The sequence below is a fragment of the Pelodiscus sinensis genome, chromosome 6, assembly GCF_049634645.1.
Source record: "Pelodiscus sinensis isolate JC-2024 chromosome 6, ASM4963464v1, whole genome shotgun sequence".
NCBI classification, from domain to species: Eukaryota; Metazoa; Chordata; order Testudines; family Trionychidae; genus Pelodiscus; species Pelodiscus sinensis.
This window is the reverse complement of record NC_134716.1, coordinates 84420820-84447220: the sequence shown is the minus strand read 5'-3', so window position 1 is coordinate 84447220 and position 26401 is coordinate 84420820. Positions and strand designations below refer to the sequence as shown.

Below are 26401 nucleotides of genomic sequence, written 5' to 3'. Positions count from 1 at the left end.
GGTGGTATGGAGAATACTTGCGGAATTGCAAGTACTTAATACTGTAGCTGAGTGTGTTTAATATTTTTTAGTCACTTATCTCTGTCTATGTATAAAACAAGTACTATGATACCATCAGGCTCAGCCAGAGAGAGGGAGGGGTTGGCAAGTGTAGCAAGCATGGAGCTCAGCACCCTAGTTCTTAAACATATCACAATTAAGCCAAAATGCTTTTCCATTGTTTTACTGAAACTGAAAAAAGTTTTCTGTACAAAAATGTACACAATTTAGTAACAGTACAAAATGTTAATTCTGCAAGACAGAATGTCAGTTACATTCACCAAAATAAACACCGAACCACCATTTATTGCCAGCTCAGTGTTACTTTAAACAATAAATCACTGGTTTAACACAGAAACAAAGCAGTTTCAACTCTGCATAAATAAGAAAAACGATTAATAACAATACTGCAGAAAGATAAACATTCATGATAATTTACATGCTACCACAGCATACCTAGCATGTAGTATGTCTTCAGGCTTGCATGTTAGCTTTATGAGATCTACACAATTAATATTAGAATTGATGTTCTACAAAACAAATCCCTCACAAGTTATACTAAGCTGACACATAAGGAGAACAGCATTCCCTCTCTTTCACTCCCATGTCCCTGGAATGCCTGGGTATCCCCATAAAAAGCCTGAACTGCTGACACCATCCTTCTAATAAAAAGGGATGTTCAAGTCCACTTATAGTTTTCCTTCAATGACTGGTCAGGATAACTATTGCGAATAGCCACTGATACTTTTTTCCTCAGTAGCAAATCAAACCAAAATAGACCTACCAAATGTTTCCTGCATAATGTTAAGAAAAAAACTGTATTACCTTATGGGTCCAAATACAGTATTTAATGGACAGCTCCATTTATTGTATTATTTTTTCTAGTAACATTTCAATGGCTCTTGTAAGTTTTCATAACAAAAGAAAGTTGGATTTTTCAGAAAATAAATTAGTTTTTTCACAAAGAAACACGTTTAAAAAACATAAAAACAACTGCAACATTAAAGACACATGATTTTTCTGGCTTTATTTCATCTCAAGTTAAGCAGAGGCCAAACGCCTATCCTCCGGAGAAGTGGTGTCAAACACCAAAAATTATTAATGTGTACACAAACTTCACTTTAAAAAGATAAGATTTTAAAAGTGTAAACATATGTTCTTGATTTGCTTCATTTGAATCCTTTCCTATTTACAGAAAAAGTTATGTAAAAATGGTTTTAATGTCATCAAAGCTCTAAACCAGTTGATGTGTAGTCATTTTTGTATCTGTATCATGAAAGTTTTAAAAAGCCAGGATACGTTACTTTTACCTGAACAAAATGCCCAACCAGTTGAATTGTAGTGGTTTCATACCTCTATTAAAGAATTGCAAACATTTCTTCACTTTGTAGCAGTAGATCTTCTTGAAAGGAAAAATGATTTAAGTCAGTTTAAGGAGCTAATAGTTAAAGGAACAGCATCAAGTGAAGTACTATAAATAGATCAGTGTTTCTACAAATTAATGAGAGACTCAATACAATTCTCATAACCTAAGACCTAAGCTTAAAACTTGAACCAACAAAATTAAAATCAGGAGTTCATGGATGCAATAAGACTGCTGCTATCACTTTATATTTAAAACCTACTTTTTTTAAACCAGAAAACAAAAATCACAAATTACATACAAGCCAATTTTAACCAAATCATTTTTTAAACATACAATTACACTACAGAGCTTGTTTTCCATCTCAGTCATCATTAGGAGTTCACTAGTCAAAAAACCTCTGGATCCTTAATGACAAAGCTGACTCTTCAGAAGAACATGCGTAAACTAAGAGAGATTCCAAAAACTCTAAAACCTTGTTCAATACAGGTGGGATTTCCATAAGAGTAGTAATGTTTAACTGCAGAAGAAAGTCATAAGGAGGATTTTCATTGATCACAAGTCTGTTGGATCTTCTCCATTATCTTCCACAAAAATCTTTGTACCGAAGATTGCTTGTAAAATTCATAAATATATATTATTCTTTACTTCTGATCACTTGCTATGCCAATGGTTCACTTCAACACTACTTTTTTCAAGCTGCTTTCTTGGTGCAGGTTCCTTGAAGATCTTGTAGATTTATTTTTGACCTACCAAAAATATTAAGATAAAAAAAACAGTGCTGACCCCAAATGGTTTAACTGTTTCATGTATCATTGTTACATATTGTGCTGTATGTGGGGCAGAGGAAGAAGCAGAGACTAATACTAAGCTTTGCATTTCTTACCTATTGTGAATCATATGGCTTTTGACTAGATGTCCAGCTGCCAGTGCTGCCATTAATGATAATTCCCCTGCCATTACTGTAGCACATACAATTTTAGCAAGCTGACGTGCATTTTCTCCAGGATTGTCTTGGCTTGCACCCTGGACCCCTAGCATCTGTAGGCAAAAATATGCTACATTACACTTTAAAACCAAGCACTGGTAAAGATACACTTGTGTTCACTTAGAATTATTTAATAGTCCTTACTAAATTATGTAAAACAAACCAGCTTTTAAGTCTCTCAGACATTAAAAAGTAGCATTTAGCATCAAAATTAAAATGCATGGATACTGTTTAGAACTGTCTAGTTAGCCATATCTGAAAGCTTACTCAAGTTTGAAAAACACTTGTATTACTTAGACACACAGTCTATAAGAGAAGCAGAAGGAGTTTTGGTTTTAAAGGAAGTTATTTTAATTTTCTTTGATGCTTTTTACCTGCAAACAAGCTTGCTGTGGTAGCAAATTGGTCCCTCCACCAACTGTTCCAATTTCTATAGAGGGCATTGTGCAGCTGATATACAGATCTTCATTTGTGGGACCAGTTGACTCCATCAGAGTGATGCAGTTAGAGCTGCCTACATTCTGTGCTGCATCCTTAAAATCAGTATAAAAACATTTAGTTCTATTATCTTTAAAAACATGTATATATAAAAACAAAACCCAACAGTGCTGTGAATTAGCTGAACTTACCTGTCCACAAGCGATGTAGATAGCTGTGACAATGTTTGCTGCGTGAGCGTTATAGCCACCTATGCTACCAGCCATTGCAGAGCCCACCAAGTTTTTGTTTATGTTAACCTCAACCATAGCTTCTGTAGTAGTCTTCAATACCTAGACAAAGCCATATGCTTTTAGTGTATTTCTCATTAGACAGGGTATTAATCTCCCATGTTGTATAGTATTAGCACTTACACTACAATTCTGAGGAACTTGCCTCAAGACAGTTCTTTAAAATGCAGATTTTCATTTAAAAAAATTAAGCTCTTAAAAGTTGCTAAAACTTTCCAAAACATGAACGAAATGCAGTCCATTGCACAAATATTTGCCTGAGTCTGCAATGCAGACATTTACTTGAGTTTGGAGATAGCCTGAAACAAATACTTCTAAAAGATCAGGTGAACCGCCTCATTTATTTCAATGGAATGTTGACATTAAATTTTAAAAACTTAAGTGATGACAATATAAAAATACTTTTGTAGAAACAGCCTATTAAAGAGCTATTGTAGTGAGGCGGTTGAGTGTCTCCCCACCATCCCAAACTAGAAGGGGAAGACCACTTAATGTACCCTGGGGGGCAGAGCCAGATCAGTCTTGCTCTGCCTCTATGGAAACAGAAGGGTAGGTCTGAAGTTTAAATGCTGGAACTGGGAGCTCTGTTGCGGCCCAGCTGCTAGGAAACTGATGTTCCTCCTGGTTCCTTGGGCTAGAAGACTGAGTGAGTCTAGAGGTGGGAGATGATTGGCCCAGACCACTGTCTGACATTGACACCAAGAAGCAGTGTGGGGCAACTGATCCCAGATACTCCAGGTTCACCTGGAGGGGGAGTATAGTGTGGCCCAGAGATAGTTGGAGTGAGTCAGTGTGTTTAGTGTGGATTCCCCGCTGACTTGGTGGCAGAAAGGCTACTACCATAGGGCATTGGGCAGGAATGCAGCAGAGTAGGTGGGCCTGCACCCCCTCTGCCACCAGCCCTTCCTGGATGGCAGCTTTCCCCTTGGTAGAGGTCAGCTACCAACTTCTTGTTTGTTGGTCTGCCTGCAGCCAGGCCAAGTCCACTGACTCTGCCCCCCTGAACCAGGGCCTGAGCTGGACTATATCCCTGCTCTGCCTAGTTACACCAAGCCCACTGACATGGTTTTGTCCTGTCCTGAACCAGGGCCTGAGCTGGACTATTTACCTGCTCTGCCTGCAGCCAGGCTGACCCCAGTAACTCTGGGTTTGACCGGCTCCACCCAGCGCAGGGGCTAGTGACTGCTTGTACTGAGATGGGTTGGTCCCCTCTAACCCAGAGCAGATGTGTGACCCCATACCAATCTACTACAACTATGATACCTTAGACTGAGGCAGGTTGATGTTAACTCCAGATAGCAAAAACCCTCAATTGTCTCCATCCTAGCTTGTCACAACCTCCAGTTTCCCCAATGACTTCTACAGTGCAGTTACACATTTTTAATACAAAATTGTGCAGTAAAACTAAAAATTAAAAGTCTACACATTAAGTCTACAAATTAAGTCAGAAGAAATACTACTGAATGTATTATTCATTTGCATGTTTAATTCAATAAAAGCCTTTCACATGCAAGTCCCAAATAATTTCCAGTCTTATGCACTTTGGCATGTAGCAGAACTCAGGCCAACTGCTGCAGATTATTCCAGGGTACTAACTATAAATATTATTAAAACTGATCTGAATATCAGGTAAACAAATTAGATCTATTAGACTGTGGAATAGTCTTTCAAAAGAATGTGTGGAAGACCCACCACTTCAGATGTTTAAAATTACAGAGCTCTAAAGTATACTGAATGAAAATCTTCTGCTAGTAAGTCATTTTTATCTACAACTTCCATGATCCTACAATAATGCTCAAAGTGAAGAATGAATGTTATGTATGACTTATAAATCTCAATTTCAAGTTAATCATTTTATAAAAATGTAGTTTGATTAGAAAAAAATGTTTTGTTTTTTTTTCCTTTTTCAAGATGAATCAAAATGGTACTTACTTCTCTGACTACTTTGGCTGGAATGACTGCTTCACAGACCACAGACTTCCCCCTTCCTTCTATCCAATTTATGGCAGCGGGCTTTTTGTCTGTACAATAGTTACCACTAATAGCTAGAACTTGGAGATCAGGAAACTCTTCTTGCAGTCTTGCAAGTGCTTTTTCAGTACCCTGACAGAAGCAGATGTAAATGAAGCGAAACTCATGAGGGTTGCATTAAAAACACTGGATAACTTAACTAATACTTTACTAACCATGGAGACAGTAAAGACAGCAGGGCTAGACTGAACCTTTAGGCTCAGCCCCTTTGCAAGGGAAGGCATATAGCTGTGCTATCCCGGAAGCAGCAATGGGAAGGAATTATTCCTCACAAAGGAACCTCTACTCCCTTTTTGGGTGAGGGGGGCTAGTGGATAGGGATAATATAGGCATTACTCTGCCCCATCTCACTCTTTTGTTCATAGGGGCAACAATGGATTCACAAGCTGTTGCTCCTCCCCACCATGCATGGTGTCTCATCCTGGAGAGATCCTAAATGGTTGCACAGGTATCTAGAATCCACGCCTCCTCTAATTCTCCAGAGTGGCTACACAGGACCAGAGAGAACTAGCACTTAGCAAAGTCTGCATACAACATGGATCTTAATACTCTGGGATCAATTCTTCTCTTCATTATGAGCTGGGGGAAGGAGGAGAGCCTGAATTGCATTGCTTCCATGCACAAAAAAGGCAGGTTTTTTTATACAGGCAGTCCCCAGGTTACGTACAAGATAGGGACTGTAGGTTTGTTCTTAAGTTGAATCTATATGTAAGTCAGAACTGGCATCCAGATTCAGCCGCTGCTGAAACTGATCAGTGGCTGATTCCAGGAAGCCCCGGGGCAGGGGCTTCCTGTAGTCAGCCGCTGGTCAGTTTCAGCAGCGGCTGACTTGGGGACGCCTGGGGCAGAGCAGCTGGGGTGCTGCTGGGTTGGTCCAGTAGCGCCCCTGCTCCTCGGCGCTACTGGACCAACCCAGCAGCACCCCAGCTGCTCTGCCCCAGGTGTCCTGATTCAGCCACTGCTGAAACTGATCAGCAGCGGCTGAATCAGGACTCCTGGGGCAGAGCAGCTGGGGTGCTGCGGGACCAACCGGCAGCGCCCCACCTGCTCTACCACAGGCCCGGGGCTTTGCTCCACGTCTCCCTGGTCTGCTGGGGGGGGGGGCGGAAGGGGAGGGCCACTAGCTGCGCCCCCCCCCCCCCCCAGCAGACCAGGGACACGGGGAGCAAAGCCGCAGCAGCGGCGGGGTGCCACGCCTCCCGGCTTTGCTCCAGGTGTCCCTGGTCTGCTGGAGACGGTCCCTAGCAGACCAGAGGCACCGGGAGCAAAGCAGCAGCGGAGTCCCGCGCCTCCCCAGCTTTGCCAGAGCAAAGCCTCAGAGGCGCGGGACCCCTCCGCCTCCCCGGCTTTGCTCCGGGTGTCCCTGGTCTGCTGGAGACGGTCCCCAGCAGACCAGAGGCACCGGGAGCAAACCAGCAGCGGCGGCGGGGTGCCGCGCCTCTGAGGCTTTTCTCTGGCAAAGCCTCAGAGGCACGGGACTCCGCTGCTGCTTTGCTTCCGGTGCCTCTGGTCTGCTGGGGACCATCTCCAGCAGACCAGGGACACCGGGAGCAAAGCCACAGCGGCGGCAGAGTCCCGCACCTCTGAGGCTTTGCCAGAGCAAAGCCTCAGAGGCGCGGGATCCCTCCACCTCCCCGGCTTTGCTCCAGGTGTCCCTGGTCTGCTGGAGACGGTCCCCAGCAGACATGGGGCACCCGGAGCAGCTTTTCTCGCCCCGGAGGTCGAGGTGGCGGGACCGCTGCACTCTGGGCGGTCCGGCTGCCTGCGAGCTCCGGGGCGAGAAAGCCCCGTTCGTAAGTGCGGATCCGACGTAAGTTGGATCCGCGTAACTCGGGGGCTGCCTGTATAGTCATTTTAACCCTCCCATTTTCACTGCGCAAGTATTACTCTTTATTATGATCAAGACCACAAAGCTAAATCATTACATACTTATTTTATATCACTAGCAAGAGACACTGCCTGTCCTAGGTAAACTGCCTAAGGTAAATAAAGCAAAGGTAAAAATTAAGCATGTTAGTGTGTACCTGTTTACAGGATTAACCGATAAACCTGAGGTCACTGGTTAATCCTAATGGTTACACCCCACTCCCCTTGCTGCCTCTGTATCAGACGCAGGGCGGGGAGAGAGAAGGCAGTGCTCGTGGGAAGCCAGCCTGGCTCCCACCATGTACTGGCTCCCCCCACCCCTTTGTATCAGAGGCAGCAGCACTGGGGAGCGAAGGTGGGGGAGGTGAGAGACAGTGCTCAGGAGGAGTTGGCTTAAAAGCTGGCTCTCTACAAGCATCAGCTCCCACCTCTCCCCCCTCCATGTAAATGTGTAATTTCAAAAAAAATTCAGCAGTTACATGTTTACAAAAATCAGGTTTGTTAACATTCCCAGTAAAAATGCAAGTTCACATTGGAAGATAGTTAATAAGAATTAAGTGGAAATACGATTAATAATCATTTTAATTTCTCATTCTTGTAAGCCTGCTCTGCCTATTTCATATTTAAGTACTTCATGGAAAAAGTAAATTTTAATCCTAAAAAGCACCATGAACCCAAACACAGGACTCTGATTCTGGATGGCCTTTATACAAGCCCCAGAAAAAGAGATGGGGAGAAGAAGGAGGGAGGAAGTGGGCAGATAGTCCTGTGTCTGTTTTCTTATTTACATTCTCTGTAAGGTCATGTAAGATAGGACAACCTAACTCAAAATTATTTTAATGGCATTCTTTAACTAGCTTTTTAAAATGCTAAACAAAAAGATGGGGCCTTACTTTTGAGATCATGTTCATTCCCATTGCATCCCCCGTTTCAGACTGAAAACGGATATAAAGGTTACGACCAGCGAGACTGATGAGAAGCTTTTGCAAACGAGCAAACCTATAAATAAAAGAAAATCAACTGATTACTTTCAAACTCCTTTTCTCTTCCTTATCTTGCTAAAGACTATAGACTGCTTTTCAGCTGTATATATGACAGTAAGCCTTTAGTCTGGATAATCCTGCTAGGTAGCAGGCACAATGGATGCTCCTCCTCCTGCTCTATGCTCAAAACTAAATCAGCACCTATTACCAGACAAAGTCCTCTGACTGCTGATCCAAAACAAATGTGAAGAACATTTACTACTCCTGAAAATATTTGTCCTGGTTTCCTTAATTTCTCTAACCCTGCAACCTGTGAAATGCAGAACCTTTGTGTTATAGTTATCTAATTTCAAACAATCCCCAACAAAAAAAAAAAGTCTGGGTTAATGAATATTAACTACTAAGCAATCTAGCAATTCTTAATAGTGATAGAGATGCCGCCGTGTTAGTCTGGTCTAGCTGAAACAAAAGACAGAACTATGTAGCACTTTAAAGACTAACCAGATGGGCCAGACCCACTGCCGCAGATCAATTTGTGGAAGAAATGTGTGCTTTTTTTTGATTGTATCACTTTGGTATATATGGTTGTGCCAGTCTTCTTCCACAATTTGATCTGAGAAAATGGGTCTGGCCCATGAAAGCTCATCACCTAATAAACCATCTTGTTAGTCTTTAAAGTGCTACATAGTTCTGTTTGTTTTAGCAATTCTTAAGTCTGTTATATAGAGACACGGTGTCTAAAGCAGTGACAGTTAGGGCAGGTCCCATAAGACCAATGCTATAGCTAAGCACAAACTTGAAGGAACTACACATTATTCAAATAGAAGCAAAGATGATTCTACACCATGGCATCAAGCCTTGCTGAAACATGCCTCTGTGTACTGCTGACCTCCACATGCTTTTGTGGAACATGACTTTGATTTTCCAGAGATAATATGCAACAACAACTATTAGGGAGAGATGGGGATAAAAGAAAGCATGGCACTCTTGCTTAAAATCATGTTACTTTTTATACTTCTCCCCACCCTGTCAGTTCTGGTGTTAGTGATCAATATTCTCTTTAGCCCTAGAATTAGAGAAGAACACATTTATAATTTGAAAGATTAGATTCCAAGCTCTCAGGTGATGTACAACATTGATTTTAATTCTACATGTGTAGGATATCGACTACAAAAGTCAAGTCAGAAGTGATGTGTGTGGTTTTGGAGGTGAGAACTATCAATGGTAATCAGAATAATAGGATTTTAACTTCCTTTTTCTTGTTGTGATAGAATTCCTTATTTTCCATGGGGATATAATATTTGTTTATAGCCCTAATGATTAACCAGATATTGGACATGAAAAATGTTACTGGTTACTTAGATCAATGTTATGTTAGATCTCTGAATCTAGCATATTTATTGCATCATAATACACCTAAAGCTGGAAGATTTCTGTATTTTAGTGTAGATGTACGTAAGTAAACGCGTTACAGAAATTCATGTTACTAACCTACTTGTACTGTCAAACGCATCTTTGATTATTTTAAACCCTTTTGAGTTTTCAAGCCAAGCCTTCACTTCTGCAGACCGGCAGGCAGACGGTAATCTTACAACAGGTCCTCGAGTCATCCCATCTGCTAGAATACGGCTATTTGCTCCTCCACCAAGCTAAGACCAAAGGGGTAAATAAATAAAATTCCTGGGAATTAATGGCAATTTTTAAAAACTTTAATGAAATAGATATCTATCTTACATAATTCACTTTGTGTTAAGTGATTGGCTCTTAAGCAAGGAAAGGATCTAACCATCTAAGACTGAATTTTACTTACACATATTGCTCTGCACCCTCTGTTTGTGCTTGCTACGAGACAGCCTTCCGTTGTTGCCATTGGAACCTGAAACTCTTTGCTATCCAGGAAAAGTGGCCCAGCGACACCTACAGGAATGGGCATGTAGCCAATCACATTTTCACAGCAAGCTCCCATTACCTTTAAAAATGTTAGAGTCAACAATCATTAAGGATATGGCACTGCAGTAGCATGTTAAGAAACTGATAACAAATAGTCATCAAATAAAAGAAATCAAAATTAACCTACTTTATCAACCAGCTAATCCATAAATTGCAACATTCTTACACAGCAATATTGTACAGAAAGTTGGAAGTGTTTAGTAAAGCTTGAATGTAATCTGAAATTCACTGAAGTGTTTATCATTGAAGTAATGTATAGTAACAGATAAAACTGCAGAAGGAATTATTTATATTAGTGAATGCTATGTACTTTCATCTCTTAGGAGAGTTAGTGTACTAGCTGAAAACTCTATTAAAAGTAACAATCTGGAATTTGAATAACTTTCTTTTTATTATGTTTCCACTCATCCCAGTAAACTCATCCAAGGTATTATAAAAGCCCTATACTGAGATTAGGGAACTGCATACAGCAATACATATGTCATTAATAAATAATTGTCCTTTTTGATCATGCTTCAAAATATTAAGTACTCAATACTTATGCAGATAAGAACTTTCAGACAGGAACTGAAAAAATATCCATACAGTGTTTGTATGAAAACAGAATGAAACTATAGTTGACAGATATGTCTTAATTCCTTGGAAGTGGTGTACACAAATTATGATTTTGAGAAGACTTTTGGGAAAACACAAAAAAGGAATCACCTTAAAATTTAAAAATTAATTCGCTCGTGGTTTGTCTCCATTATACTTACTAAAGAATAATTGTAATGCCTGTAAGGAAGATAATGCAGGGATGAAGGTTCAGGGAGCTTCTGAGATAACATCTGCCTGCGAATAGATACACCACGTTCCTGAGTTTCCATCAAAGTTTCCAGTTTGTAAGCAGGAATGTGCTTAGCATTGACTAGATTGATGACTTCTGCATCAGTAAGGAATTTTGCACCTTTCTAGAAAATTTAAGAAAAATAAAGTTGTGTGTTTACACAAGCTGCACTATACATTTTAATGTTTCCAGTATTACTAAGGTTACCATCCTCTTTACTTCTGCAAATCACATCTACAGAATTTTCTTCATTATCAACATTAGTAAACTGCATCATATAAAGAAAATCATTCTAAATGAATTTGGTCTGTATCAATCATGAGTACATATAAATCAAAAGCTAAAGAAACTAACAACCTTCACCCAGAGTCCCAAGCTACAATTTAAACTCATAAATGCTTTCAGATTCAGAGTGAGGCTTTTTAGAGCCCAGCGCAGATACAACATTTTTTATCTGCAAAAATAAACTGCAGATTTCCAATGCGGATACCCACAAACATAAAGCGGATATCCGCAAATTTGCAGGGTTCTAAGTAGGAATGTGAACAAGTAACCGGTTACCTGGTAACTATCAACCTTACAGGTCCCTGCCCACAGCAGGGCCAGAAACCTGCTGCTTGCAGCCCAGGGCTGGGAGCCTGTTGGCGGTGGCAGCTCTAGCCCCAGGATCCCACTTAGTTGGTTAACTGATTCATTGGTATTTACACATCCATTGTTCTAAAGCTTTTACTCACTGTAATGTAAGTATATTGTAAGTACATGCTTACCATCAATTAACCTGCAATACCTAACCAAACTAAGAGTTGAGTATAGATTACAATTTAATTTCCGTTACAAAATACAGGCAGTCCCCGAGTTACGCGGATCCGACTTATGTTGGAGCCGCAGTTACGAACGGGGTTTGCTCCGCGTCTCCCTGGTCTGCAGGAGACCAGCAGACCAGGGAGACGCGGAGCAAAGCTGCGGAGCACGCGGTGCGTCTCGGTCCGCCGCCCGCATCTCCCTGGTCTGCTGGGGGGGGGAGAGGGCGCAACTAGTACGCCCCCCCCCCCCCCCAGAAGACCAGGCTTTTCTCCGGATGCCTGTGGTAGAGCAGCTGGGGCGCTGCCGGTTGGTCCCGCAGCGCCGCTCTGGGCGCTACTGGACCAACCGGGCAGCACCCCAGCTGCTCTGCCCCATGCGTCCTGATTCAGCCGCTGCTGGTCAGTTTCAGCAGCGGCTGAATCAGGAAGCCTGGGGCAGAGCAGCTGGGGTGCTGCTGGGTTGGTCCAGTAGCGCCAAGGAGTGGCGCTACTGGAGCAACCCAGCAGCACCGCCTCAGGTGTCCCCAAGTCAGACGCTGCTGAAACTGACCAGCGCTGACTACAGGAAGCCCGAGGCAGAGTTGCTCTGCCCCAGGCTTCCTGGAATCAGCCGCTGATCAGTTTCAGCAGCAGCTGACTTGGGGACGCCTGGGGTTCTTAAGTTGAATCTGTATGTAAGTCGGAACTGGCGTCCAGATTCAGCCTGTTGAAACTGATCAGCGGCTGATTCGAGGAAGCCCAGAGCAGAGCAACTCTGCCTCAGGCTTCCTGTAGTCAGCCCCTGGTCAGTTTCAGCAGCGGCTGAATCTGGACGCCAGTTCCAACTTACATACAGATTCAACTTAAGAACAAACCTACTGTCCCTATCTTGTACGTAACCCGGGGACTGCCTGTATCATTGTTTTTTTTCAGGATGAAAAGAGACTCTTACACCATAGAGCAAATCCTTGGGTAGTATTAATTATCACAGATCAATTGAAAGTAATGTATGCCAGCTGAGTTTCTGTGTATAGAACTTTCTAAAGAAAACAAATTACTGTATGTACAAGTTCATAAATGGAATTTTCTCTAATTTTCTTGGGGGAGGGAGGAAAGGTGGGGGGGAATCTGGTGGTCTGTAGCAGTAGTCCCCAAACTGTGGGGAGTGCGGCCCCCAGGGATGCAAAGGAACATTCAAGAAGGTTGAGGGAGGATGGGGGGGGGGGAAGAGAACTACTCCCCACAAAAAGGATGGAGGGGGAGTGCCACCCAGCCCTGCTTTGGCCCTACCTCTGTCCCCAGCCTAAGCCCAGGCTCCTGGCTCCACTCCCAGTCCCTGACCACGGCTGTGCTCCCAGGCCAGCTCCAGACTAGGCCCCTGGCTCTGACACCAGCCTTGGCCCCCTTACCACTATCCGCACCTCTCCTTCTACACCCAGCTCCTGACCTCAGCTCCTGTAAGGGAAACGCAGGCAGGTTTTGAGGAGGGGTAGGGAGTAACATTAAATGTTTGAGAACCACTGGTCTGGAGAAAGCACAATACCGTCGCATGGGGAATCAGAATCCAGAACTTCTATACTGTGGTAGACTCACAATCTCAGAGATTTCAAAGAGCTTGAAAGCTGAGGGTGAAGAAAACGGAGCATCTTGTGTTGCTCCCAGCTAGCCACCGTTAGCAGATGTATGGACTAATGCTCTAGCTCGTCATGAGCAGGAAAGCTACCATAACAAAATGTGGGGTGGGGAGCGGACACAGTAACAAATATTTTTTTCAAAAATAATGGGCAAAAACTGAATTTTTGGCCATATGCATTCTAGAATCATAACATATACAAACAACTGAAAAGCAGAAATTGACTGGACCAGAAATGATATCTGAAGTGTATTTTGCAATGGGTGTACTAAAAGTGTAACCATACTATTTACACACATATTCAATTGTAAAAGCAACTGAAAAAATTGTAAAAGCAAAAAAACATTCACAAATCATGGTTTCACTGTGACATTTTTAAATATTTATAATGTTTTAGTTTTGAACTACTCAGTAGAACCGGAAACCTTGTAGTTTTCATTTCTTACCTCTGGATTTCCAAGTATACGTAAACATTCTTCAGTGGAGCGTGGCTCTTTGGGCAATTCAATTTCAGGCTCTTTTCTGTTAGGAAGAGAAGTAACCATAGGGATGCAACTACCAACCACAAAGGTAGCCTTGGCTGATGGCTCTGCTAATACAGGTTTCATGATTTCAACTGCATAAAAACAAATTAAAATTGGAATCCAGATTACAAACATCTCAAACAGACTCAAGTTTTTTAGTTGCAAAATAGCCCCAGCAGGATCAGCCCCCGGTACCCAAAGTACCTAAATATCTATATTACCTTCTCTCTCTTTGGAAAATAAAGCCTCGTCTACAGTGAGGGATTTCTGACTATTTTTCAGAAGTCCAGATTGTTTTCTGCAGCAATTATCAGGAATCTTTTTATGAACTATCAAGGGAGATGTTATGGGGTTCTTCAGTGAGAGTGTGGACTCCATCTCCGTCTGTTCAAAGAAGATGTATTTCACAGCAAGAAGAAGAGCTAAGCCAAGAGTGATTACTTGCTCAATGTCCAAACTGGTCATGCTGAAGGAGGATCAAATAATAAGTAAATTTAAATGTGTTTTGAATATATATACACAAACATTTGTATATCACTATAAACTCACACACTTCTTTAACAACCAAGCAGGACTATCAAGCTATTACCTAAAAATACATGCTGAAAAGCTAACCTGCAACGTTTATATAATCTTGTATATACAGCTATACATTTTATAAAATGTATTATAATCATCCATTTGCTTTAACAAGAGCAATATATTGATCATAATGTATGCAATTATTAATACTCCAATCACTCTACCCTCTTTACATCAGATTATTGAAGTATGTTACTATAGAAATGAAACAACATGGCACTCCAGGATGTTTGGAGAACATCTTTTGAAACCCTAGCAAAGATAAATATATCAAATCACTCCAAAAGTGGGCCATTCAACAACTGAATAACTGATTTAACAATTCTCCTGCTAAATGTAGTGTGGTTTATTATCTCTTGCCATGCATGGCAGCTATTATAGTGGATACGGAAATTAAGCTGCTTAAATAGGTAAGGAGAATCAAGAGATTTTAGGGGCTGATTTTCAGAAGTGATAGGAATCCACTGCTCCCACTGTGGATTTAATTGAGTTGTGACTGACAGAAGTGCTGACAATAAAGCTCACATTTCTGTAATACTCGAAAAACATTAATGAAAAGGGGAGAGAACAGTGACAATGTTTTTCTCAGGCCTTGGAGATAGGTGGCGGATGTGTGGGAGAAGTTGTGCCCATGTTTGTAGGGAGAAGGGAAGCTGGTCCAAACACATGACTAGACAACATTAGACAAACACAGTCTCGCCACAGTCAATCAGCTTCAATTTTTCCTCTCCCACATAATGTGTCTTAAAAGATTTGTTTAGTAACCAATATAAAAGACGTTGTACTTGGGAAGTAAAATAAGAAAAGAAATCCACTGTGGTACAATCACAAAATTTAAAAATGATGCCCCACCTCTTCAGCCTGTCTAAGCCTGCTCTGAAATATGCCAGCATTGGACCTAAAGCAGAGATTCTCAAACTTTTTGGCCTGTGGACCACCTGGCTCAATATAAATCTTTCCATGGACCACCAGCTGTTAATGGAAACTCACCATTACTTACATAATTATGCCCAAGCCATTTTGCTAGCACTGCAACTAGGGAGAATGGTTTGATTTAAATTATTAAACAGACTGAGCATTTTATCTCTCTCATGTTAGTTTATCAAATTTCATTTTAAATAAAATAAAATATTAATTTATGTCCAATACAAAAGGTTTCAATGTTTTCTTTCTTTATGGCAGATATGGAGATTTTTGTGTGTCAGGGGCTACTGACCCACAGAAAAATCAGTTGGGGAACACACAAGTGAGAAGCAAAAGAATTCCCTGAAAAAACTCCACCCTCACTGATATGGCCCCAACTGAGACACCTCACTCCTCTGGCATTCCAGCCCCATGGGGGAAGGGAAGGGACAGGGAAGACTGATGTTCAGGGCTTCCCATAGGCCAGATTTGTTTTTCTGGGGTTCTGGAGTTAGTGGATTTTATGGATCCTGTTTGGTTCTGGGGTGGGGACAAAAATGAGCGGTTCAATGTGCGGGACAGTGCTGCAAGAGACTGGGCTAGGGATGGCGTGCAGGATCTGGGAGGGAGGATGCAGAAACAGGCTGGCAGTAGGGTGTCTGGCCAGCGGGAGTGAGCAGGAGCAAGGGAGTGTGCAAGAAGCAACAATGGATACAGGAGCAAAGTGGAGGTAGAAGTGGAGATAGGGTATCTGGCCAGGGGCAGGGAGATGGAGGCAGGGAGAGCGTAGGGCTAAAGCTGGAGGGCAGAATATCTGACGGGGTTCAGGGAGAGGGTGCCCCTGGACATAAGGCTGGGGTCAAGGTGGCACGGGGTGGGGAGGGTTTCAGGGAATATCAGAATCATAGATACTAGAACTGGAAGAGACCTTGAGAGATCTTCAAGTTCAGTCCCCTGCTCTCACTGCAGGACCAAGCACCACCTAGCACCATGGGTTCCCAAACGGGGGGGCATGCTGCTGGGGGGGGCTTCTCAAAAATCAAAAAGGGGGCATGATTCCAAAAAGTTTGGGAACCACTGGCCTAGACCCTAGATCATCCCTGACAGATGTCTATTCAATCTACTCTTAAATATCTCCAGTGATAGAGATTCTACAACTCCCCTAGGCAATTTATTCCAGTGTTTAACCACCCTGACAGTTAAGAAGTTTTTTCCTAATGCCCAACCTAAACCTCCCTTGATGCAATTTAAGCCCATTGCTTCTTGTCCCATCATCAGAGGCCAAGGAGAACAATTTTTCTCCCTCCTCCTTGTAATACCCTTTTAGATACTTGAAAACTGCTATCATGTCCCCTCTCAGTTTTCTCCTTTCCTAACTAAACAAGCTCAATTTTTTCAGTCTTCCTTCATAGCTAATGAAGGGGCAGGGAGGCTGGGCATGGCCCAGCAAGGCAGGGGTGCGCGGGTAGGTGACCCCAGGGTGTCCAGTACTGCAAGGGATGGATTTTCACAGGGTCTAGTCCATGGCGTCCTCAGGGGCCGAGCCACTGCTCAGCTCCTCTCCCTAGACCGAGTTCCCGTGGGTGCAAAGCAGTTTTCCCTTTAACATTTTCTATCCTTGGGCGGGTTGAATTTTCTTATATACACCACCCATATTGTAGTGTCAATGTACACCACCAATACAAACAACACACACACACATACATACATATATACACACGCAATATATGTATACATATATTTGAAGCAGTCCATATATGTGGAATGAAATAAAACAAGACACCTGTGATTAGTTGCAGTGAGGTACCCTTAGTGACTTACAAAGGTGCTGTCTGTCTAAAGGTAGGCAATTAGCCTTCTTCCACTGGAGGAAGAGTAGAAGCTCCAGAACAAATTACCACATGGCTTCAGGGTTTGTAGATATTTGCATGTTTCAAAGAGCTTGCAAATAAGTCCTGCAGCACCTTAGTACTATTCACTGTTTTTTTCAGCTACAGACTAACACAGCTACCTCTCTGAAACTGTTAATGGCTTAAAATAAGAAAGAAAAGTGTCTTTTAACACCTATATGCAAACTTTGTCTGAAATGCATGATGAAAACAACAGAGGTAGTAGTGTTAGTCTGATCTTGATAATCATGTCTGAAATGTAAACATGCGAATGTCCTAGCACAAACACTCACACACACACCTGGCTTTCCCCCATCCTCCTCCCCCAAAACCAGCCTAACAAACCCCGAACAAACTGCCCCCCGACTCCATCTCACTACACAGATGTCAGCACTCCCCATCTACCCTATGCAATCAGTCAGTCCCTTTACCTCCCCCTGCCCAGATGAGGAGGATTGAAGAGACTGCTGGGTTTCTGCCTGTCTCCTCTAGCAGATGGGATTTTCCCCCCAAGACAATGAATTATTCCCTCCTCCCAGCCATTCATTCCCTGCTTATCTGCTGATTGTCTTCCATTTCAAACAAAGGGGCAGGCAGCATTTAGCTGCTGTTTACAGAGGCCCATTCTGCCAATCAGCTGATCTCTCTACCTGCTCAGAGCTTTGAACTACTGGGCATGCAGCTTAGAGAGAATTTTGGTGAAAAGCCCAGAAAGGCCTTGAATCCCCCCTGCCTCCTACATGTACAGGATCCTCAGTCCCAGAGTTGCTTCCTCTCACCGCTGACAGGCATGGCACAACTCAACCTGCTGCCAGGGAAGTGGGGGGGCACTGGCTGCTCATGCACCACAAGAGCCTGACCGGCCACGCCTTGCACAGCCCAAACTGCTGCCTGCCTCACAGGAACAACCGAGGGAGTGCCAATTTTACTATGGTGGCAGCCCTCCTCCATGTGAAGCTTCATGGCCCGCAGGAATATGGGGGTGAGTTTGCTTTCTTCATCTCCCCAGCTGCTGGCCGGAGCTGCTGTTGCAGTCTCACGGCTGCGCGCCAACCACGAGGCTGCAGCAGCAGCAGCACGGGCTCCCCTCTGCATGGAGGAGGAAGGGTGAGCTCCCGCCATGGACCACCTGGGAGACAGCCATGGATCACTAGTGATCCGCAAACCACACTGAGAACCATTGACCTAAAGTAAAGTTATGGCATATGAGGATTGCTAGCCCTGATTACACTCTTTTTACCACAGCTAGACTGTGGATCTTATACAGGAATGACGATGGAATGCTATGTCTCAGAGGGTATGTCTACACTACCCCGCTAGTTCGAACTAGCGGGGTAATGTATGCATACCGAACTTGCTAATGAAGCCCGGGATTTGAATTTCCCGGGCTTCATTAGCATAAGCGGGGAGCCGCCATTTTTAAATCCCCGCTGCTTCGAACCCCGTGCAGCGCGGCTACACGGGGCTCGAACTAGGTAGTTCGGACTGGGTTCCTATTCCGAACTACCGTTACTCCTCGTGAAACGAGGTGTACCGGTAGTTCGGAATAGGCACCCTAGTCCGAACTACCTAGTTCGAGCCCCGTGTAGCCGCGCTGCACGGGGTTCGAAGCAGCGGGGATTTAAAAATGGCAGCTCCCCGCTTATGCTAATGAAGCCCGGGAAATTCAAATCCCGGGCTTCATTAGCAAGTTCGGTATGCATACATTACCCCGCTAGTTCGAACTAGCAGGGTAGTGTAGACATACCCAGAGGGAACTCCATATGTAGGGAATCTTATAGTGACCAGAGCTAATGGATTTACAGCTGCTCTGAAAAAAGAATCTTATAGTGACCAGAGCTAATGGATTTACAGCTGCTCTGAAAAAAGAATCTTATAGTGACCAGAGCTAATGGATTTACGGCTGCTCTGAAAAAAGCTCTGCCTTAAAAAGTAACCTGAAAGCACAATAGAATAAGTCCCAACACATGGAAGATGCAACAGAATACTTAGAAGGACTAAGACAATCTCTCACCGAGAAAGATAAAATTGCCATAGAGAAACATTAGGTTCAATTCTCTTTGGTGCATTTTCATCCATTCCCATTGTATTTTCTGATGTACTGTTCTGAGCAGATGGTTCTGCTATCCAGCGACTGTGAGCATGAACAAGAACCAGACCTAAAGACTTAAAAAGGAGAGAGAACAGTCAAACCTGTTTCCAGCTGTAAGTAACCAGCAACTCTAATAACAAGCAGCATAAAAGTTTTGTTTTTGTTTTGTTTTTTTTAAACTTTTCCACGTCCTCTTACGCTTAAATCTAAAGGATGGCATTGATAACATGCAGGGAATGTAACTTTACAGTAACTGAGAAATATTTATGCATACATTTAATTATATGGATGCTTTTCTCTAAAGAAAGGGGGGGAAAAAACCACATACCATAATCATTTTAACCCTCTGAGTTACAGGGTTTGGTTTGTTCTCTTCTTCCTCCAAAACACGGGCAAAATGACTAAGCTGCCATATGGGACGCCCTTCACGACTTTCACGAGAAAGCTATAATTAAAAAAAAAAAAAGACGCAAGTGAGCTTTTTACTACTATCTCATTTGAGAATTTGATTAAGAGTGTCAAACAAAAAAGTGGTACCAGTTTAATCTAAGTCAGTTTTAAAAATCAGTCCAGCCTCCTATGTAGGCACTTTCTTTTTGCTTTAAAACTGGCTTGTTCTGGTTTAGCTTACAATGACTCCGGATCATCTTACCCTAAGCCAAAATAAGAATATCCCTGCAGCCTTTTGCTAAGTCATTTAAAAAATCATGTCTTTAGTTAAACTGCCTGAACTTTCTTCTGCACACAAGTCTGTTGTTACAGTTGAGCCACTTAATTCCACACTGAACACCTAATGGCAATACAGGAACCAAGAAAAAATGTAAGACCCAAACGGGAGGCTCTCAGCCGAAAATGCTCAAACTTGTGTGTCTAAAGATAAGCCTTTAAAATCCATAAAATGACTTAGGACCTTGATTCACAAAAACCTCTTTATTCAGGAAAATATTTATGCATGGCCTTTCCTGAATTGGGGCCTGGATGTGGCTCAATTTTCAAAGAAGCTGAGCATCCACAAATCTCACTGAAGTCTATCTGAGCAAGTGAGAACTGTCCAGCAGTTTTGAAGTGAACAAAATAAAATTCATACCATTTAGGTGCTTAAATACAAATATAGAAATGTAACTTTAGACAACAAATCTTGACTAATATAGTCATAGTGCCTGTATATCAAATATCCAGAAATCAAGATTGAAATCCACAATGATGCAGCCCTCAAAATATGATCCTCAGTGTTTCCTAGCATTAGATTAGGCTTGAACATCATACTGAAAGCTAAAGACTGGAATGCTGACCTTACATGTTAATTACTGGAATTGACGTACAAAAAAAAAAAATGTAATTTTTTGCTCTGTTCTATTCCAAAGTTAGTTGTAAAAGGGGATATTACCCAGGACATAATTTCTTTCTGTTTTTATGAGAAATGTATTCCTCCAAGCACACAATTTACTCAAGTTCATTAGAGGTGTTATTTGTGTAGATGCTATTACAGAAAAATAAAACTGAACACACACAAGAAACTATACGTTTTAAATATTGATAACTGGAAAATTATTTACCATTATTATTTTCAACATCTAAAAACTACTTCAGACTGACATATCCCTGCAAGTTATAACTTTGATTATGACTCCTCTTGAACAAAGAAATAAATGTGTAATAGGATATACATTGAGAAGGCTAAACTTAAGTGCCATAAAGAAAAACAGGATACCAGCATATTGTATACTACTGATGCCATCTTGAAACTAGTCTTACCTCTAATACCAAGGACACACAAGCAGGAAAGAAAGTCATGAAGACAAAGTAGTTGGCAAGAACAGACATGCAACCAAAGCAGCACATGATTTCAAGTTGTCGCACTCCTATATTAAAAAGAAGAAAACCTTCTTACATGTTGTGCTTACATCTTACATAATATGCTTTCTTTATGATGAAAAGGTATTACAATGATAGCACAATGATAAGTTTAGTTTGTACATCAGAGAAGGGAATGATTAGTTAATTACTGGAATTGACGTACAAAAAAAAAATGTAATTTTTTGCTCTGTTCTATTCCAAAGTTAGTTGTAAAAGGGGATATTACCCAGGACATAATTTCTTTCTGTTTTTATGAGAAATGTATTCCTCCAAGCACACAATTCACTCAAGTTCATTAGAGGTGTTATTTGTGTAGATGATATTCTTATTGATAAACTAGGCAAATATAACTTAGATAGGGCCACGATAAGGTAGGTGCATAATTGGCTGGATAACCGTAGTCAGAGAGTTGTTGTTAACGGTGCTAAATCCTGCTGGAAAGGGATAACAAGTGGAGTTCCGCAAGGGTCTGTTTTGGGACCCGTACTGTTCAATATCTTCATCAATGATGTAGATATTGGGATAGAGAGTACGCTTATTAAGTTTGCAGATGATACCAAACTGGGTGGGGTTGCAACTTCTTTGGAGGATAGGGACATAATTCAAAATGACCTTAGCAAGTTAGAGAAATGGTCAGAGGTAAACAGGATGAGGTTTAATAAAGAGAAATGCAAAGTGCTCCACTTAGGAAGGAACAATCAGTTCCATACATACAAGATGGGAAGCGACTGTCTAGGAAGGGGCATGGCGGAAAGGGATCTAGGGGTCATAGTGGACCACAAGTTGAATATGAGTCAACAGAGTGATGCTGTTGCAAAAAAAGCAAATATGATTCTAGGTTGTATCAACAGGTGTGTTGTAAGCAAAACTCGTGAAGTCATTCTGCTGCTCTACTCTGCACTAGTTAGGCCTCAGCTGGAGTACTGTGTCCAGTTCTGGGCGCCACATTTCAAGAAAGATGTGGAGAAATTGGAAAGGGTACAGAGAAGAGCGACAAGAATGATTAAAGTTTTAGAGAACATGACCTATGAAGCCAGGCTTCATGAACTGGGCTTGTTTAGTTTGGAAAAAAGAAGATTAAGGGGGGACATGATAGCGGTTTTCAAATATCTAAAAGGGTGTCACAAGGAGGAAGGAGAAAATTTGTTCCTCTTGGTTACTGAGGACAGGACAAGGAGTAATGGGCTTAAAGTGCAGCAGGGGAGGTTTAGATTGGACATTAGGAAAAAATTCCTAACTGTCAGGGTGGTCAAATATTGGAATAAATTGCCAAGGGAGGTGGTGGAATCTCCCTCTCTGGAGATATTTAAGAACAGGTTAGATAGACATCTGTCAGGGATGGTGTAGACGGAGCTTGGTCCTGCCTTGAGAGCGGGGGGCTGGACTCGATGACCTCTCGAGGTCCCTTCCAGTCCTATTATTCTATGATTCTATGATCCTTATTCCCTAGATTGTGAAAAGAGTGCACGTTAAATCAAGAGTGATCTTTCATTGTATTTCAACATCATTAAATATTTGTAATGTATCGATGTTGAAATATAAATGCAAGATTAGGATCTACAAATGCAAGACTAGTACCTACCCAGTTCATGTCCAACTGTCAAGATCTTGGAGTAGCATAGTGTCTTTGGGAGCTCCTGTGGTCCATAATAGTGTTTTGTGTATGTCAGATCAATGATTATGCAAAGTTCTTTCTGTTCCCTAATTTTCTCAAGGTCAAAAGGAGAAAAATCTGTGTTTTGGGGCAAGTCTCCATTCAAAACGCTTTTTTAAAGGAACTTTGAAGGCAATGAACTTAGTATCAGACTACTAGATGGTGTACCTTTAAGAATAATACAATCATCTTATGTAAAATGTAAATTTGCATTAGTATTTTAAAGCTCTCAGTGCTAAATTGAGGTGCTAAATTTGCAGGTTTCAGATTGTGACTCCTCATTCATCTGTCTGCCAGAAGCTGATTTCAAAGTAAACTTTAATCTGTGATATTTGAGCAGAGGTAATCAATAATGTATTTAAGGAATCAGGAAGAGTACTAAACTGTGGCTGTTCTCTTGTAACCATTGGGCATATGAGCAGTTAACTTTCTTCTGAATTTTGCTATATAAACTAAAAAAAAAAAAAGTTGAATATATTATGTTGAATATGTTAAATATTAAACATTTTCAGTCTGCCCTATGAGCATTTCTGTAATTAAAAGTTAAATGTATCCCAAAGATATATTTAAATAACATTAATTTGAAAGTAAGAAATAGGGGGCTCAGGTAGGCAGGCTAAAATATGTTTTCAAGGTTAAAGATGATAAAGGTTAGCTCTATGTAAGCTCAAAACTCTCTCTCTCAAAGCAACAGAAGTTGGTCCAATAAAGAATGGGGGGCTTGTGCACTTTTCTGACGCATGAAAATATTTGGAAAGGTTTTTATAACTCATGACACCAAAATTGGTTTTACATTAGAAATTCAGATCTTGTCTCGCCTACAAGACTCTGTAAGGACTGAAGAACTAATGAAATAACAATAGGAATGAGACCTGAGAAACTGAGTGGAAGGACTTTTTAGTCAGACTGTTAAACAATGTTTTTGTTAATATAAACAACTGACATTTAGGACAAAAGATATCCAAGTCTGAGGTGGTCTCCTCACCTCAAAAAAGATATTTTGGCCTTGGAAACGGTTCAGAAAAGGGCAACTAAAATGATTAGGGGTTTGGAACGGGTCCCATATAAGGAGAGGCTAAAGCGACTGGGACCTTTCAGTTTAGAAAAGAGGAGACTGAGGGGGAATATGATAGAAAGTTCTTCACACAGCGTGTAGTCAACCTGTGGAAGTCCTTGCCAGAGGAGACTGCGAAGGCTAGGACTATAACAGAGTTTAAAGGAAAGCTAGATAATTTCCTGGAGGTTAGGTTCATAAAAGGCTATTAGCCAGGTGATAGAACTGGTGTCCCTGGCCTCTGTTTGTCAGAGGCTGGAGAGGGATGGCAGGAGACAAATCGCTTGATCGTTGTCTTCAGTCCACCCTCTCTGGGGCACCTGGTGCTGGCCATTGTCGGCAGACAGGATACTGGGCTAGATGGACCTTTGGTCTGACCCAGTACGTCCATTCTTATGTTCAAGTTACAGATTCAGCATCTTAAATTCTTTGATTAAGATATAAAAAGCTAAAAAAATAAATCCTCTGAAATATCCAGTCAGTCTCACAGCAAAACCATGAAAGGTAAAGTGAACAAGCCTGAGTTTCAGGCCTTGTTTATACATCAAAGTAGCAAAAGTGTGCAAACCTATTTTTTTTTTTTAAAAAAAGAAAGATTCCTTAGCAGGGCATCTTTAAACTTTTGTGAGTGGCATTCAATGCCAATATGCAAGACAGCTAAATCTGAAAAATGAAAAAATGCATTTAGGCCTTATTGTAGATTTATGACTTCAAGTTTATTTTTAAAACAGCCAAATTATTTACATCTGAAAAGTTCTTCATAAAAATGCTTAGTACTTACATTTCCTAAAACAAAGATCTACTACAGAGCCAATGAAGATTAAAAATGGAGAAAAGAAAAATGTAAATAAAAGTTTGGTTTTTGTAGATAAAACAGATTAATAACCCTTAAAAATTAATGTTTCTAAAATGAATTACATGTTAAAACAATATGAAGGAGGCATAATGATTGTTATTTCATGTTTAATAGATTTTATAAGTTTCATTATAGTGGGAGAGTTCAGTTCATTCCAAATTGGTAGGGAATGAGTGTACAAAATAAATATTGTACAAAATAAAGACTCCAACCCTGTAAAATGATCTGTGCAGGAAATTCTTGAACCAATGCAGTGTCCTACAAGAATTCAATGGAAATCACCATTTTCTTTCACGCTCATTAGCACCTACAAGACTATTCACATCTGTTTTAAGGTAACAAAAAGCAATTCAAAATATAAGCAATGACTATAGCTCCCTAGTTGTGCCAAGACACTGAAATATGACCACTTAGAACATCTATTGTTAGCAGACCTAGGGATAATAAACATCTTATCTGTGATTTTTTTCTTAGCTTAGGATAATTAGACTTCTGACTGTATTACTCACCTGACATGGTACCAACACCAATCACAAGACACTCAACAAGTGCATCGAGAGTAAAAGTAGGACCTAAAATTGCCATTCCCCGTGAAATATTTTCTCGTACTTCATCCTAAAAAACACAAGAATTTCTATCAATTAAAATAAACACAAAATGGAAACAGTCATGTATTTGCAAAGTTTTATCCTTAGACTGCCTTATGACAAAGAATGGGATGAGTCGCATTAACTTTTGATTTGTGTAGAAGTGAATTGTAAAGACCATGGTGATCAAGCAAAAAATATACTAGAATAGGTATAAGCAGGGCTCGACAAATAATGTAATCTACTCGCCCGTGGCGAGTAGATTACACCCTAGAAGAGCCAGCGCAGAGCGATCTGCGCATGCGCAGAATGCAGAACTGCGTGGCTGGTGAGCGGGGTTCGCTGCCGCTTGGCGAGACCTGGGTATAAGAGTCCCCATCTTTTCTTTATATAAAGCGTGGAAATCAAGGTTATAAGCATGGATTAAAAAGGCTTAACACCTTGATTATATATGTGACTATGGCCTAATACAGACACGTGAGGTTCATTTCTCAAATTCTCTTAAGGCTGATTCTGTTCTTTAATCAATCCAAAATTGATGTTAGCCTTTGATAATCATTTTTATTGTTTCACCATCTACGTAATCTGATGAATGACTGTACAACTCTCCATTTTTGGCTAGAAATTATTCTAATCTAACAGATTTACCTGGTGTTGCTCAGGTTCTTAACTCAAGTAAGCTTTTTTTTAATAAAAGGAAAATGTACGTGCTTTATTTAAATGATTGTATTTTTCAAAATTATAGTGTTAGATTATGAAGTTAATTTTTATTTTGGATTTCTTAAGGGGAGGGAGGAGTATTAACATTTTTCCATATAATTTTTAGTATATTTTTTAAAATGGGAATTCCATCAAGTGCATTTTTAACATCATCCCTATAAAACATAGTAAATGACAAGAGTTTAACAGAAAAGGTCTATAGCCAATTTGGTTTTAAACAACATTTTCTTCTGTCTTTCAAATCTTAAGTACTGAGTTAGCTGTGCCAAAACAGAGCACTATTCCAAATTTTTCCATTTTAACTCTTTTCTGTAAAGTTCATTAAGATGCAATCCTATTTCAGGTTCATCCTGTTTTTCTGGCTCATCTTGGTTCAGACTCGTTCAACATTTGCTCAGTTATGTAAGTTTTAAAGACTCAGTGATCATGTCTCTCTTCTATTTGCTTTTATGAGAAGTAACCCCTTTCCAGGCACATCCTGTTTTTCTGGCACA

General features: G+C 41.1%; 2 protein-coding genes across 7 annotated transcripts in view; one reads left to right on the top strand and one right to left on the bottom strand.

Moving 5' to 3' along the window:
- The window catches only part of ANKRD31 (ankyrin repeat domain 31), a 195420-nt gene that overhangs the window by 3598 nt on the left and 165421 nt on the right, over nt 1–26401 (top strand). The window contains exons 1-2 of one of the 3 annotated variants that reach the window (XM_075932279.1): nt 5217–5597; nt 26251–26309. The exons of 1 other annotated variant lie outside the window; for it this stretch is intronic. The gene's annotated coding sequence lies outside the window, so the exon portion shown is untranslated. Of the gene's footprint in view, nt 1–5216; nt 5598–26250; nt 26310–26401 lie in introns of those variants that run through there. One more of the 3 variants, XM_075932281.1, reaches the window with a different exon arrangement.
- The window catches only part of HMGCR (3-hydroxy-3-methylglutaryl-CoA reductase), a 39894-nt gene continuing 15553 nt past the window's right edge, over nt 2061–26401 (bottom strand). For all 4 annotated transcript variants that reach the window (XM_075932286.1, XM_075932287.1, XM_075932288.1 and 1 more), the window contains exons 6-20: nt 25110–25215; nt 20935–21041; nt 19508–19624; nt 19102–19253; nt 13935–14179; nt 13636–13805; nt 10704–10898; nt 9809–9967; nt 9490–9647; nt 7909–8014; nt 5051–5221; nt 3020–3160; nt 2765–2923; nt 2289–2443; nt 2061–2151 (exon numbers count right to left, since the gene is read on the bottom strand). In XM_075932286.1, coding sequence (XP_075788401.1) covers nt 2097–2151; nt 2289–2443; nt 2765–2923; nt 3020–3160; nt 5051–5221; nt 7909–8014; nt 9490–9647; nt 9809–9967; nt 10704–10898; nt 13636–13805; nt 13935–14179; nt 19102–19253; nt 19508–19624; nt 20935–21041; nt 25110–25215 — 2196 coding nt within the window. In that variant the 3' untranslated portion in view covers nt 2061–2096. The remainder of the gene's footprint in view (nt 2152–2288; nt 2444–2764; nt 2924–3019; nt 3161–5050; nt 5222–7908; nt 8015–9489; nt 9648–9808; nt 9968–10703; nt 10899–13635; nt 13806–13934; nt 14180–19101; nt 19254–19507; nt 19625–20934; nt 21042–25109; nt 25216–26401) is intronic.